This window comes from Mchenga conophoros, linkage group LG7 (assembly GCF_057382185.1).
Source record: "Mchenga conophoros isolate Kocher_MC1m ecotype Shallow Benthic linkage group LG7, M_conophoros_male_GT1.1, whole genome shotgun sequence".
NCBI lineage: Eukaryota > Metazoa > Chordata > Actinopteri > Cichliformes > Cichlidae > Mchenga > Mchenga conophoros.
Window position 1 is genome coordinate 22,817,227 of NC_140532.1, and position 15,640 is coordinate 22,832,866.

The following is a 15,640-nucleotide window of genomic DNA, read 5'->3' on the forward strand; positions in this document are numbered from 1 at the left end:
TGTTGATTCCTTTCAGGTATTATATTATTTTGTTCATTCAACTAAATACTGAAATTTGAGGTTATCATTATTAAAAATAACAGAAAATTAGTCCAACAGGGCGAACAGCACATATAACTAAATACAAATGTTAAACATTACCAGGTTACATTAACCTATAGCAACTATTGGATACACTTCAAATTACAGAGGTTAGAAAGCCAACAGGACTTAACACAAAGCATTGTCTTCTTGTGAATGCCTTCCTCTTAAACTGTTTGATCTATTGAATGTGAAGGTCCTAAACCTATGAAAGTGTACAATATCCGACACAAAACCCCCTGATATTTAATAATTTTCCAGTAACAAGTTAGTAATTTTTTGCTGTAATTCCTCGAATTCCAAAGCTTTTCTTTTTTCCAAAGTCGCATTGTAAAAATGTTATCATAACTGACATAATGGCCACAAAGGAGACCCAACTTGTAAAGGAAAACCAAAATGTCCCTAACAAAACGCGTGTAGGTGTATCTGTATGTCTTTTGACTGCACCTTCAAAAGTTGTAACAAAAGCGTCTCTTAGGGTGCCAGACGGCAATTTAAAAAAAAAAAAACGAAAACATTGTGTGACAGAGAAAGAAAGCGAGAGCCTACGAAGAGAAGTGTTTAGGTGAGCTGCTCTTTGTTTTTACTGTTTGCCGACACGTTACTGTAGGTTGGCATATGACAGGCTCTGTTTGGACAAGTCCACACCTCCCATCACAACACATTCCACCTTTCACAGCTTTACAAAGGAAACAGGCAAAGTGGAGAGTGCGAAGAGAAAGACAGATTCCAATATCAGCCAGTCATTTGGCTGTTGAGACTTGATAGGATAATGCCCTACAGACAAACCCGAGAAATCTGCCTTTAATGAAATATGACATGTGTGCAAATGGGGCGCCGCCTCCCATTCAGCAGCCTGTAATTACATTTCGGAATAAATATACTAAACGACTTCTCAAGGAAAAAAAAAAGAGGGGCAGCTGTTTTACTTTTCTGGTTCAGAATGGGCGGGATCACGTCGAGGACGTACTGTCCCTTTTAGGACTTTAACCTCTCATGAGTGGCCGCTCCCAGATGTCAATCACTAGATGATGCTTGGCCTTTTAACATCTGACATTGAATGTTTTTCATTAGAGAATTTTACATCAAAACAACAACAGAGAAAATTATCACCCCTCCTGTTTATGTGTGTGTGTGTGTGGGAGGGGGGAGGCTTCCACAGGCACATTGGGTGTTGTTGGCTGATGTAGTAAACATGCCAATCTCACAGATTCAGTGTCAGTTAAGAGAATTGTTCATAAACCTTCTGCACTGCTAATTGCTTGGATTGGATGCACCATCCATCACACCAGCCGAGGCTTTTTAGAGATAATAATCTGAGGTCAAACTGACACATAACTCAGAGTCTCTCTACCTGTTTTTGATTTACTGTACTGCATTTGAGACATGATTGACCTCACTGAGAGTTTTCAAGAGCAAATCACTTTGTCTGCCACCTGTCGAGGACAGATACATCCTCATCATCATCTTGAGTACCAGATGACAATTTTGCCTTTTAGTATTGTAAGGCACTTACCTTAAAATGTAAAATGGCACGAGAAGACGGTGTAAATCAACATGATATAACATAAAAGGGAAGAGATTTGGATTCATTTTTCATCATCATCATCTTGAACCCTTGTATTTTTTATTTTTTACTTCCATGACTTCTAAGAGCAACATACCATTTCTGACAAGCCATTTATGGACATTTTCCTGTATTGCTTTTCTTTCATTTCCAATTAAAACACACACACACACACACACACACACACACACACACTGTATGCATACTGTTTGTTCTTTAATATTTTAGAAACATGAACACGGTACAGAAATACAGATTATCCTTCTTCTCTTATCATCATTTTCACTCTTCCGCTCTGTGTGTGTGTGTGTGTGTGTGTGTGTGTGTGTGTGTGTGTGTGTGTGTGTAGATTGCCAGACAGCAGCAGCAGCTGTTGCAGCAGCAGCACAAGATAAACATTCTTCAGCAACAGATCCAGGTTAGTAGCCAAACACACTTTAAACATCTACGTATATACAACCAGACACACACACTTCCTTTTTTCAGTCTTGACCTTTCTTTGCATTTACTCCTCCTGCCCTCTGCAGACTCCTCTTGTTTTGTTTCTTGTCCATCTCTGTGAGGATGCCAAGAATTTCTTATCTTTTGTCCTTTGTGCAGATGATCTAATTATTGTCTATCCAAGCAGTTCCGTGATCATCTTATCATGTGGAATTGGAAAGCGGAAATAATACAAGAGGTCATGGCCTTTACTTTTGTGCTCTGCCTGCTGTTAAGAAAGCAGCACCAAAAGCCTTCAGACACACACATAAAACACACAGTGGTGACTCAGTGATTGCCCTGGTTATAGCTGGATCATTCACTGTTGCATTAATTACTCAGCAATTGATACCCAAAGGTGCTCAAGGCTTATCCTCTTCCTCTTTTCTCTTTCTCTGCAGCATTTCCTGATAACTGTAACGTTTTTTAACCATTAAGCACATAAATGGATAAACATCTGTGGAGCGTGTACAGAAACCTGCAGGGAGATGTGTGAACTCACTTTTCTGGCTTCTGCTTCTTGTTCAGTTTTTCAGTGTTCTCCTTCTCCTCTTATTCCTACATCTGTTTCAGTGAGCCATCTGATGCACTGAGATTTGTGAAGTGTTCACTGTTTACCTACATACCCACCAAGAAATTACCACCAGCTGTGCACCAAATGCTGATCAATTTGCTCAGCATGGCTGACTGTCACATGGGAATTTAACAGGTTTATTTTTTTTAAGTGGTTGGCTCACAATCTGAATCCTCTGCCATCCGTCCATCCCGTGCTACTTTTGACCCCCTGTTGGTCCCAAGCTTTGGATCTCCCTACTCTCCTGAGGTGTGATATAGTTAATGAGGGTTTACTTTCCCCCCTGGTCGTCTTCCTCTTCATCTTTTTATTATGAGGCCTCACCCTTGGATCTTAATAAAGCTCGGATTGGACTTCATTAGCCTTCTTAGCCCCAAGGGAGAGTGAGACCATAAAAAACAGCTCCTACTCTGATCCTGTTCCACACTGTGAAGCATGGATACTGTGTCATGTTTTTTTTTTTTTAGAATGAAGAGATATGCAGAAGATGGCTCTTGAGAGCAGAGTGTTATCATGTGGAGCTTTGCAACCATCTGTTGTAAAGGGCATAATGTGTATTTCACTTTTATTTTCTTTGTTGAATTGAATTTGAAAAGGCCAGAATTACTGCAATCTGCTTTTTCATAAATATACAAAAATGAATGCAACAAAAAAAACATTTGTTTTCACTGAAAAAATTGTAATGCATCTTATTGTTATTTAAGTTATTTTTAAGGCAATAGCATTTGTCAGCAAACAAACCAAGCGCAGAAAGCAGCACATGGTGCATCTACTGTACAGAGAGTTAGAATTATTATGGCTAAGCTCCAGGGTTTAGTCACTGGGGTACGGGCTGTTTACGCTGTGTCGGATGTGTGTTGGCCTTAAACACACAGGCGGCGGTGCACTGGTCTGTTTCCACTTATCAAATCCAGACCTGAGCTCCTCTCAGGCCAATACTCTGAGGAGCTGACCAAATGCTACTGTTTCAGCTGAAAGAATAGGGCTCAGTGTGGTAAAACCACTTTTTAGAAGTGCCAGTTGTTGTTCATATCTTAATTTGAAACACTAGATGCCGTCCAGATGGAAAAAATAAGGAACCTAAACAAAGTTTCTGCTAGAAAAGTGCAAAAGTTGAAACTGCATGGGGTTTACTTTCAAACAGCTCATGCTATCTATTGCTTCATCCAACCAACCATCAGTCATTAATTAGCATTTATTTTTTGGACGCCTAATAGATTCTGAAAGTTTTATAGATCAGCGCTGACTTGTGAAAAACTGTGACTTATGTGTATCTGGTTTCTGAATGGAAGACAATGAAAAGTCAGTGGGAGCTGTTTTCCACTGCTTTTTTCCCCTCTTCCATTTCTGCAACTTGTTGTTGCTTCTCTGGATTCTGTTTCAGGATGGTGTCAGTGTGTTTGTCAGCTAGTGTGGTGGGGGAGCATAGTTCAAAGTGACCCAGGTTTCCTGTCATGTGGTTTTAAATGGTGTGGAGGGCCAGCGGGGGATGTCCACGGGTTAAAGAAACGTTTCCGAAGGCCCCATTCTGATATGGTTGCACACGCCGAGTCATATACACAAGTATGAAGAAATATGTTACACAGCAGATGTTATTAGATCAAATGCCTGCACGTGCATAACAACTCACACATGGTACTTATGCAATAACAATATTATAGCCATTTGATATCAAATTATCTACATTAGGACATACACAGTCAAACATACATACATGTGCACATACACACATGTGCAAAAACTCACACACGCACACACACTCACATGTGCGCGTGCTCACACCAACACACAAACACAGACACACAAACAGTGGTGGCGGGCTCTTTGTGTGCCGTGGGCAGAGTGGCCCAGCCCAGCCTGGTGGCTGACAGGCATGTGTCTTTGTTAAGTCGGTTCCTATAATGGCTCTCATATGTGGCCCATTTCCTTCAGGCCCACAAAGGCACAGGCCCTAACCGCACCGCCTGGGCCCTAGCTAACGGGCTAATTAATGACTGCAAAGCCGCACTCCTCCTCCTCCTCCCTCTCTCTCTGTTCTTCATTTATAACTCTTGTCTCCTCCTTCGCCTCCCCTCCTCCTCCTTTTCTTTCTTTGAGATCTTGTCTCCGAGTGTTGCTTTCTTATTGTTTTTGCTTCATATTTTCAACTCTGTTCTATCCTGTGCCGTGATTTCTGTGTGCTGCCCTCTGCTGAAATGTGGCTTCTATTTACACAGTGATGAACTACAAGCTACGATATGGTTTTGATCGCCGTTCATAATTTAGGATTTTGACACAGTACTGGCAGTCTGTGACAGCTAAATAAGTTTCAGATGTAATTATTTATGCATCACAATAGATTTGATCTTCCCCTCTCTACATTCATCACTGCTGCTCTTAATCACCTAAAGCTTTTCCCTTGTCGATAAAGTGCTGATGTAAGGTGAGATCGCAAATAGCCGGGGTGTTAAACCTGCCTTAACACAAACAGGCACAAACACAATAATCCACACACTCACACACATGCATAAGAACTAATGGAGCAAGGAAATGGCTTAGATAGACAGGCAGCTCCTACATCAGCAAATACAGCTTCAGACACAATGACTCGGAAAGCCATGGAAAGCCCATAACGTCGATTGGACTCACCAGCTATGGAAAATGCCTAATTCCCGATTTTACAGTGGCCCTCCCTCCAATCTATTAACCTGTGTGTTCGCCTAAATAAAAATCCTATAAGCAGCATACAGTAATTCTGTGTCCTTTAATTATAGTGTGTTTTCATTATGCTCACGTGGGTGTAACAAGATAGTGAAAGAAAAAAAAATCTGCTCTCGTGGTGATTTTGGCTTGGAGGCCAAACTGTGTTAGCCCCACTTCTGCATTTATCACGTGATACACCCTGTCTCAAAAAGGCAGTTTATGGACAGCTTTAAAACTGTTGTGTATACCCTAACTTTTTTTAAGCATGCACAACAACCAGGTGGTAATGAAAAGACCTTGGAAAACTCTATCATGCGGTGGCCCTGAGAGGCCAAACGGACTGCAACTTAAGAAAACACCAGCAATAAGAAAAAGGCTGCAAAAGCACACAAAACACAATGGAAATAGGAAAAAACAGAAATAGAAAAATGAAAACAGAAATAGGAAAAAACAGATTTCCATAAGCACAAGGGAAGTGTTTCTGGGGAGACAATAACCCGACGGACCAGTTGCAGGAACCCAAAACATGGTAGGTGTGTTTTATCATGATTCATTTGATACTGATGTCGGATTTTTAGGCTAATAGCTAGGTTAACATACTTACCGCTCATCTGTTCTTTCCTCACAAAACCGATAGATCCTCCACTTCTTTTAAGTGTCTCCCAGCGCAATTCTTAGCATGATTCCTGCAACTGGTCCGTCGGGTTATTGTCTCCCCAGAAACACTTCCCTTGTGCTTTTGGAAATCTGTTTTTTCCTATTTCTGTTCTCGTTTTTTCCTATTTGGGTTGTGTTTTGTGTGCTTTTGCAGCGTTTTTCTTATTGCTGGTGTTTTCTTAAATTGCAGTCCGTTTGGCCTCTCAGGGCCACCTTAGCTACTGATCAGCTTTCGTTTTAAGGAGTGATGCACCACGTTGTGATCTGATATTTGGTCCTTTGTAATGCACCATTAGCTCCTCAAGTATCTATAGCTAACAAATCATCAACAAAATTGCTACTTTTCGTAATATATAAATCATAATGTATAATCTTAACTTGAGTTTGTATATCAGCTGGATAATCCAAATGAAGCACAACATTGTCCAAAACCAGCTATAGCCACTGATGAGCTTCACACTTGGTTAGCTCTCAGTTATGTTAGTGAAACTTTTGTTACACTAAATCATTTGATTAAAACTGCATTCAGTATAAATCTGGATTTTTAAAGTCCAGCCTTTACCCCCACAGTTATCTGTCCTATACCGACACAGAAGTGAATTAGCCAGAACCACAGTGTGACACTGTTAGTTGGCTGAAAACGGAGCTATTACAAATATTCGACATAGTCACTAACTACTTGCTTTCATAGTAAATATACCTATAACCTATTCAGCTGGTGCAACACGTTCAGATGTTACAGGAAAATTAGGTTAGGAGCTTGTCCATGAGAATATATAGTAGTGCCCAGAATTAGACCCAAGTCTGGTTAGGGTGCTTTCACTTTACTGTGGTCCTGCTCTCTGAAGGGAGCTGTGTGCTGATTTGAGGTCCATCACAACTGTTTCCACATTCTAAATCAAACTCAAAAACTTTCCTATTCTTCGAGGCCTATGGTTAATTACTGTGTGCGTGTGTGTTTGTGTGTGTGTGTACATGTGCTGTAGCACTTGCTTCTTGTAGAGTTTGTTATATGTGTGGTTATGTGTTTCAGCGAGTATTTTTCCCCCAGTTTTTTTATAGTTTTATTCTCTGTGTAAGCTATTTTGCATCTCTGAAGCCATATTTGCTGGCTGTAACTAAGTGTTGTCTTTCTTTAAGCATGCCTTTTTGATAAGTCGATCCTCTTTTAATTTAATTTGTAGGCAGTTGTTGGCAGTCCTGGAATAGCAGCTTTTGTTGCAGGAAATTTTCCCAAATGATGCCAGAAATTACAGTAATTGCAGTAACCTGCAGTTATTGTATTATGCAGTAACATCAGTGTGCAATTTTCTACACATTAAGCCTGTTTTGGGGATGCACTGGACAGTGGTGGAAATATTTTTGCAATATTTATAAGGTAAGATTAAATATTGACAGAACGGTAGTGAGATGATGTGCAGTATGTTAAACCTAAGTTTAAAAATAACAATAAAAACATATTGATTTGGCTCTTCCTTGTTCATTTTAAAGTTGACTCAAAGAGCAACATCACCAAAATCTTCAGGACTTAATGTTTTTCAGTTGGTTACATACTTTACATGCATACTTTGCAGCGGTGGATGATGCTGTGAATGTCAAGTTTAGTGTTGCACTGGTTCAAATCCACTTGTGCATACCTGCTGCAATCAGGCAACTATGTTTCTTTGTCTTCTCTGTTTCTCAAACAGATCAGTGTACAGACAGACCACATACATACTCATTGCCCCCTAACCTTGCTGCCCTTACACAAGAGGACCATTAATTCTGTGTGTGTCTGCGTGTGTACACATGTTCCTTGTTGCCTAGGTGTGTATGTCGATGTGTCTGGTGGGCAGTTAGAGGAAGGGGACCTCGTGTTTTCTTAGTGGCTGAGCAGAGGGGGGCCCCTGCAGCACCACCTTCCCCAGTCCATTCATCCAACCTCTCCCCCCCCCCCTCCCCTTGGTAAAAGGAGATCTTTGTGTGTTTGCGCTAGTGAAGCAGCCCCAGTCAGTCCCAGTGTTCCCAGAGGAATACAATGAATGGGGGCATTTTGTCCCACTCTATAACCTACACCCCCCAACTTCACTCTTTTCCTTCTTTTTTTAGCCATTCGGACACACAGACTTGTTTTTCTTCTCTCTTCATTCTCTTTTGTCTGTGTCACAAGACGTCGGCCCTCTTGTCTGCCTGCATGTGTTTATAGGAATGCCTCAAAAGTACACTGACCTACAAGTGTGTTTGCTTGTGTGTGTGATGACTGCCTCCTGAGATATCAGGCTTTTTATCTGTGTGACCTATCAGTGCTGTCAGAGGAGCTGCTCAGGTGGCACTTGTAGCTCCACACATACCAGACCAAGCATGCAAGTTGGTGGCTCATGCTCTGTTTTGGCAGGGCTATGTGTGGAGACACACACATTTGAGCATTTTTATCTTCATTATACAGTGTAGTGGTGAAGATAGACAGGACAGTGATGAGAGAAGGGGAAGACACACAGAAAAGGGCCACGGGTCAGACTTGAACCAGGGCTGCTGCACTACGGCTCTGTTCCATGTAGTTGTCTGAAGTGGTGCGCAGAAGCCTGCTCTTAAACCAATTATATACTTTTAAACCAACTGGTGATTTTAAATTGACCGTAGGTGAAAATGTGAGTGCAAATTGTTGCCTGTCTGTCTGTCTGTGTTAGTCCTGCGACAGACTGGTGACCGGTCCGAAGTCTAGCTTGCATCTTTTCCTGTGGCACTTGAGATAGGCTCCAGTCACCCATGTGACTCTGAATTGGATAAGGGGAAGAGGATGGATGGAATGGACAAAGCAGTGTATTTCTATTTGGTTTACTCAATAGCCCAAAGCCAGTTGATATCCAATTAACAATGATAAAAAAGAGTTTTGAACTCTTCTCAGAAAATTCTCATGAATTCTGAGAGCATTTCTGAGGAGCAAAATGCTCTTCAGCATTAATCAGGTATATATATAAAAAAATCTGTCCATGTACTTCCTGTTGATCAATTAATCGCCTGAGCAAACACAGTAAGTTCAGAAATAATTCTTTCCTTCTCTATGGAACTTTGAACCTTTCTACCTCAAGCCTTTCAATCCATCCACACACTAACCACGAACAGCGCATAAGACGGTCATCTTATTCAACTAATTCAGCAAGGCAATCCCGCTGCACATATGCACAGTAATCATGCGACATGCTGCTTGTGTATGCTTGAGCTCCAGCGATGAACCTTCCCTGGGAGGTCAGTGGGAGGGGAGAGGGCAGCGTTGTCAATGAATTGGTAGTAAAGGAGACAAATGGAGGTAGAGGGCATTGAAGTGAGGAGGGAAGTGTCTAAAAACATTTATCTGAAAGTGTAACATAGTCACAAAAGAAAAGTTGAAAACAGGATAAAACCAGAATAATGAAGAGCAGACATGAAATGACAAGAAACTTTGAGATTTTTTTCCCTCACAAGTTGATTAATTGAGGAATCAATCACAGAGAAGAAAATATAGTAATATTAATAGTAAAGTTAGTTATTATCAGACATTTATTTGATTGACTTTGATTTTTGACCTCCCTAATATGGACTTTTTGGCTTTTTGACATTGCCTTCTTTTCTTCCTTTCTCCTTTTCAAGGGTTTTTGTTTTTATTATTTTTTTTAAACTTGAAACATTAGTTATCCAGTAACTTCTAGAGCTCTATTAATGATATAAAGAGAGAAATTATATTTCTTAATAAGCCATTTGAACAAACAATCCTTGGGGGCATTTTTTTAAGAAAAAGAAGAGGCAACCAGAGGAAAAAAATGCAAAAAGAGAAAAGACTGCGATAAAGGGAAGAGATAGAAGGAAAGAAAGTGGGGTCGTCCGGTGGTTTAACTCAGTCAGCCCTAATAGATTCCCGCAGGCTCATCTTTGATTTGTTTCTTTTCAGTTCAAGCCCTCGGCGTCTTGACTTAGTCAAACCCACAGATTTTAAGAGCCTTTCAAGCTGACATGAAAGGCAGCTGTTAACCTCTCTCTTGTTTTAAAGGCCTTTTCTTGGCATCTTTACACTTGTCTCTTAAGAGTATACGTCTTAATTTGTTGTTTGGCTTCTGTTCTTCAACTCGATGCACCAGTTGATCATGTCATTGCCTGCATTGTTTTTTCCCTTCTCCCTGTCTTCCCCTTCCTTTCATCCTGATCTTTATCGTTCCTCACTTTAACCTTCCTTTGTGATTTCTCATTTTAAATCATTCTTTCTTTCTCTCTGCTGACTTTCTGTTTTATTTTATTGCTTTTGTTTCTACCTCTTTACCTTGTTTATTTGCGATTTTCTCGTTTCTCATCTGCCTTTTCTATCATTGCTCATGATTTTTATTCTTCTTTACAAATCTTTGAGTTTTTTGGTAAATCTTGGAGCTTTTTTTTTGCTGTTGTTGTCTGTGAATCTGTGTCTGTGTGTCAGTATTATTTAATGGATACAGCAGTTGGCAGATATCTCTCATCTCTTGTCTCTCTCTCCCAGGTCCAGGGTCATATGCCTCCTCTGATGATACCAGTGTTTCCTCACGACCAGCGGTCTCTGGCTGCAGCTGCCGCAGCACAGCAAGGCTTCCTTTTCCCACCAGGCATGTCCTATAAACCAGGTATAACCCCACCCCACCCCCACCACAAACACACACACACACGCAGTGGAATCCCAGTCTATGTTAATGAAATGTGTCAGGTGAGGAATGTTCTGAAAATTAGCGCAGAGATCCAATGTATTGCAACATGGAATTTCACGCTTTCCCTCTCTGTCTCTTTCTCCCAAGAGTTTTCACCTTTTGCACACCAACCCAACAATATAGACATAAGGGCGACGCACTCAGAAAAATCACGTACGTTGCACTTAAATAAGGGCATGCATACTGCATGTTTCGGCAGACAGTAAGGATTTTGCACAAACAGACTCAAGAAAAAACACTTAAAGTCGCCCACAGAAAGAAATGCACCGCACTTCATTGGATTGTCTGCACCACCTGCTTTCATCAAGTCTTTTGCACATTCCTTTCTTGCAAACATCCCTCCAGGTGCTTGCCTGACACAGTACAGCACTGACCCGTCATACGAATATTACTCCTACTGCATGAGCATTCACTCCCGTGAGGCCGCAAAGAGAGGCAGAAATGAAGAAAGGGATTAAAAAGCTATTATTGTATACTCTCCTTTGACATTGGTCTGTTTTCAACAAAGGCTTGGACATGGAAAGCCTTTTAAGGACAAACAGTAGGGGTTATACACATACTCATATATGAATTTATGAGTGCATCACAATGAGGAAGCTCTGGACTTAAACTCTGCTCGCTCTGGTCTCAAGCACTCGAGTGCGCCGACAGCAAGCGTTAATAACCTTTGAATAAAATTTCTGTGACCCTTCATGGTTCATTTGGCATGAATAAAAACATGAGAAGAGTAAGGAAGGAGACAAAGAGCGAGACAGAGCGAAAGAGACAGAGAGGCCTGACTGAAGGTAAAGAGCAGGTTAGTTCTTGTGCAGTACACCCCCCACGACCTCGCTCTACAATATGTGTTGTTTTGGTTATTCAACAGGTGAGAATTACCCAATGCAGTTCATTCCATCTGCAATGGCGGCTGCAGCAGCGACTGGACTCAGCCCGTTACAACTACAGGTAAGACACAAACTAATTTATCAAAACAAACAAGCAAAAATGTGTGTGTGTGATTTAATACTACTTGGAATATAGAGAGATATTTTTCCTCTAAATTAAAACTGTGTAAAACACGTGAGTAATGGCTTACCAGAACAAAATGATCACATACTTGAAACAAGACCAGAAACAGGCTGTCTGACAATGAAGTGATGAAAAGTGAGGGTGTGGAAGTTGGTGGGTGTGACTGTTTTTCTGTAAGATATGCTTCATTTTCACCTGGATTCAGTTAATAATAGTATTATTATGTGAAACCTCCCGCACACTTGGCGATGACTCAAACATCTTATTGCCTTTGTTGTCAAAGGTCTGACTTTACTTGACATGACATGATTAAAATGTTTTTGTCCAACTTGTGCTGTATACTTTTTCAGAGTGCCACTAATAATTCTTTTAATTCAGTCACTGAACAGAGTCTGTGTCTAGTCTTTAAGTGAATGCATTAAAAATCAGTTAAACAACTGCAGCAGAAGTATGACGTCTGGAAAAAAAGACAAAGAAAAAAAGGGTGACTGTTTGTTCGCCATTTAGGGGAACATACCAGAGTGCTGACTGACAGGTACATAAAAGCAGCAGCTGAGATGAGAGCAAAAATTGAACTAGCTGAGTAGTTTAGATGAATCTATTTGCTGTTATTTAGGATGGGTTAGAAATGGGGCTGGTGGTATTCAGATGGGTTTTGAGTGAAATATGTAAATCATTTATGCACTTGTGATGTGTATTGAATGACACACCTCTGCCTTGTTTGTGTGTTTCCTCTTTTAACCCAGGTCTAGTGAGAAGGAATAAAGAACAGAAAGAAAAACACCAAAAGATAAATTTAAAAAAGACTCCAAATGAGAAAAAAATATAACATGACATGTTGATTAAAATAAAAAAATTTAATACTTCCCATCAATTGCGGTCTTAGAGAACACAGCAGTCTATTAATCTATATCTAGCTTGAAATCTTTTCTGTTTTGAACGTCATGAGTAAGAAGCCAAGGCTATTGTGCAACTTGTTGAGTGTCTGGTAGACCTAACCTTGGAAGAGCCTCTGGCAAAAGCTACAATATAGAAAAGAACTAGATGCTTTGCATGTGAAGTGATAACTTCACGTACAATGGCTGCATAGTTAAATAAGCAGACAGAAGGTCTACTGTTATCAAAAGAACTGGGAGAAAGAGAGAAATGCCACACTTGGAGGTGTCCTCTGTGCAGCTTGTAGGTCCTGACCTTAAAAAAAATGAAGCAAACGAATTACCTGCAACCACAGTAATTTGTCTGCTGCCATTATTTGTTTTCTGATTTTGCTTTTTCATAAACCTAACCATAATTCCCACCTTTTTTATTCTCTAAAAAATTCGCAACTACCTCCAAAAAAATTCCATACAAGCTCAAATCATTATTCTAAAAGAACTTGAAATACAAACAGAAGCTGGAACAGGAGCTTTCTTCATACTTTTAATAGAGTTCCTGTACATTTGATTTCTTTTTTTCAATAAAGCAACGTGACACATTGGTTGAAGATGATGCTCCATAGGTTGCCAAAATGCTAGCCCTCTTATCCGCTGTTTGTCAGCTGTGGCAGACAAAAGCTGTTATGATGAATCACAGAGGAATTCCCAACCCAACAGCACAACACCTGGCCCACACAATTCATCAAATATTTTATTGCTTGACACATGTGCTTTGAGAATAGCACTTATCCATAATGGTTATCACAGAGCACATTTCCAGGGGAGCGGGCAAATCAGTGAAATAAAAACGAAGAAAACCTCGACTCCCTAAAGATGCTTTGGAATTTCACAACATAACATCACACATCATTAACACTTCCTGCTTTACCTACCGTCAGCTGAAAAAACAAAAGCCCTCACGAGCTTTTTCACTGGCAAACAATACTGCTTCATCATGTCAGTTGTTACCATAGCGTGCCTTTTGGATATAACAAGAATCCTTATCCCAGTTTATTCAATTTGTATTGTGGTTTTCGCTTATCGAGGCCCTCATTAGCCGCTATTGACTTAGCAAAGCGCCGTGCTGCGCTGAGGGGATCGGAGCCGGGAGGCTCCACTCCTGGCTTTGAAATTATCAAAAGAGCTGTACGGTGAGTGAGAGGTAAGAGGATGAGTGATGTCAGAGACGCAAACTCATTCACGTTTAGACACTGCCTGAGACACAGAGAATAAGAGGCAGAGAGAGCAATCTGAATGAAAGAGGAAGTTTCTCATCAAGGCATCGGTTGAAAACAAGTCAGAGACTGCCAAGAAAAAAAGCAAAAAAGCAGCGAGACCGAGGAAGTATTTAGGCTGGGAAAAAAACAATTATTTGAGGAATTTTTTAGGGGATGGAGTGCTGGTTTCCAGCATATTTGAATATTGTTTTGACAATAATGTCAAAAGAAATCCTGATGATGAGATTTAATAATGGTACTTGTCTTGTTAGTTAGTCCATTTGCATCAATAAAATGTTTAAGGTGCACCGTTTGGGGCAGTAACGTGGGCTGCAGAATGTACAAAAAGACCTGCGTAGTGTTATGATATCAGTTAGTATTTTTACAAGACCTGGGTGTATTTGCAGTATTCGCGTTCAGTATATAAGCTGCAGCTTTCTGATGCTCTTCCCAACATTGCAGCATATTGCTTTCAATATTTCAATATGCAGTGAACATATGATCATCCAGCAGTGACAGCTGACACATTTTGTTGCTCATCTGTCCTGTTGTGATCGATCCATATTTGCATTTGAGCAGCTGTTACTGCTACCATCACCTATGATGATGATGATGCATACATTAAAAATCTGTATGGATATAAAATATGAATCTATCTTTGGTTACAGTAGTTACTTTTACTCTTTCACATCAAATCAATTTTACATTTACTGTAAAATTGATGTGATGTCTTGACAGGCCACAAACTGAGGCCTTACCTATTCTATTAATTTTAGATAGTCTCAGTAAATTTGCAGGAGTGACGTAGCAACCAGAGACTATATAAACCGAACGGCACTTCTCTACAATGGCTACAGATAACTACTGGCACAGCGAAGTGAGCGGGACCGTAGATAAACTTGCAGGCAAGCGACTGAAGCGACCACCACTGAAAACGCAGGATGCCACTAATTAACATGTGACCTTGTAGTAAATACATTAGAGGGTTACCTGGGTAGCCAGATACCAGCTGTCAGGTTTAAAGTACTGCACGACAGGCAAATCAGTTCTAGTCTGGATGCAGCTTTAAATGTGAAAAAGGGAAACTGTGCATTATCGTGTTAGCACCATAAACAGACAATGATATTGTATTTGTTCTGTGTTATCAACCTCCTCTGCTACATACTGTAGTCAAAACACACCAGCTGGCATCAAACATTTGTAATGCCAAATCGATGCTCAGTTCAGGATAGACAGATGTTGTAGTCAGACTGCTCCAGATGTTTCAAAGTTGAACCCTGTAGCCCTCATTCAAACAGCTGGCTGGCACTGAAGGTCAGAAAGAATAATTTCACACAGGAAAAGTCACCATCAGAAAGTGCCGTCTGAAAAGTTTTATATTGTATATCTATATCTATACACCTTTATAAATCATCTAAATCTGCATTACTAAGCTGTCTGGTAAAGGCTGTTAAGCAAGCCTTGACCCATCATGAACTGACCTACCAATTCTGATAGCACAAATGTTCCACTATTGGCGTGGGAACTTGATCCATCCAATTGTTTCCAGAGCATTGCAATAGACCCTTCACAACAGTAGATTTCTGCTGAAGAAAGGCCCTCTTTGTGTGCCGCTAATGCGAGGGACATACAGTTGCTTAGCAGACATTCTTGCTGAAATCATAAGCATCTCTAGCTTTGTGTCTCCATGCTTAGTGAGTGTTAGGCACGGACACAAAGGTGAGGAAACTTAATGTGGCCCCTGGTAATGATTTCTGCCCGACTGCCAACACACTGTA

At 40.5% G+C, this 15,640-nt stretch overlaps 1 protein-coding gene across 7 annotated transcripts in view; it reads left to right on the forward strand.

Moving 5' to 3' along the window:
• LOC146570116 (transcription factor SOX-6-like) overlaps nucleotides 1–15,640 on the forward strand; it is a 102,993-nt gene that overhangs the window by 60,353 nt on the left and 27,000 nt on the right. For 5 of the 7 annotated variants that reach the window (XM_085282954.1, XM_085282955.1, XM_085282957.1 and 2 more), the window contains 4 exons: nucleotides 1,998–2,066; nucleotides 10,522–10,642; nucleotides 10,811–10,876; nucleotides 11,589–11,668. In XM_085282954.1, coding sequence (XP_085139080.1) covers nucleotides 1,998–2,066; nucleotides 10,522–10,642; nucleotides 10,811–10,876; nucleotides 11,589–11,668 — 336 coding nt within the window. The remainder of the gene's footprint in view (nucleotides 1–1,997; nucleotides 2,067–10,521; nucleotides 10,643–10,810; nucleotides 10,877–11,588; nucleotides 11,669–15,640) is intronic. The other 2 variants (XM_085282958.1, XM_085282959.1) reach the window with 1 other exon arrangement.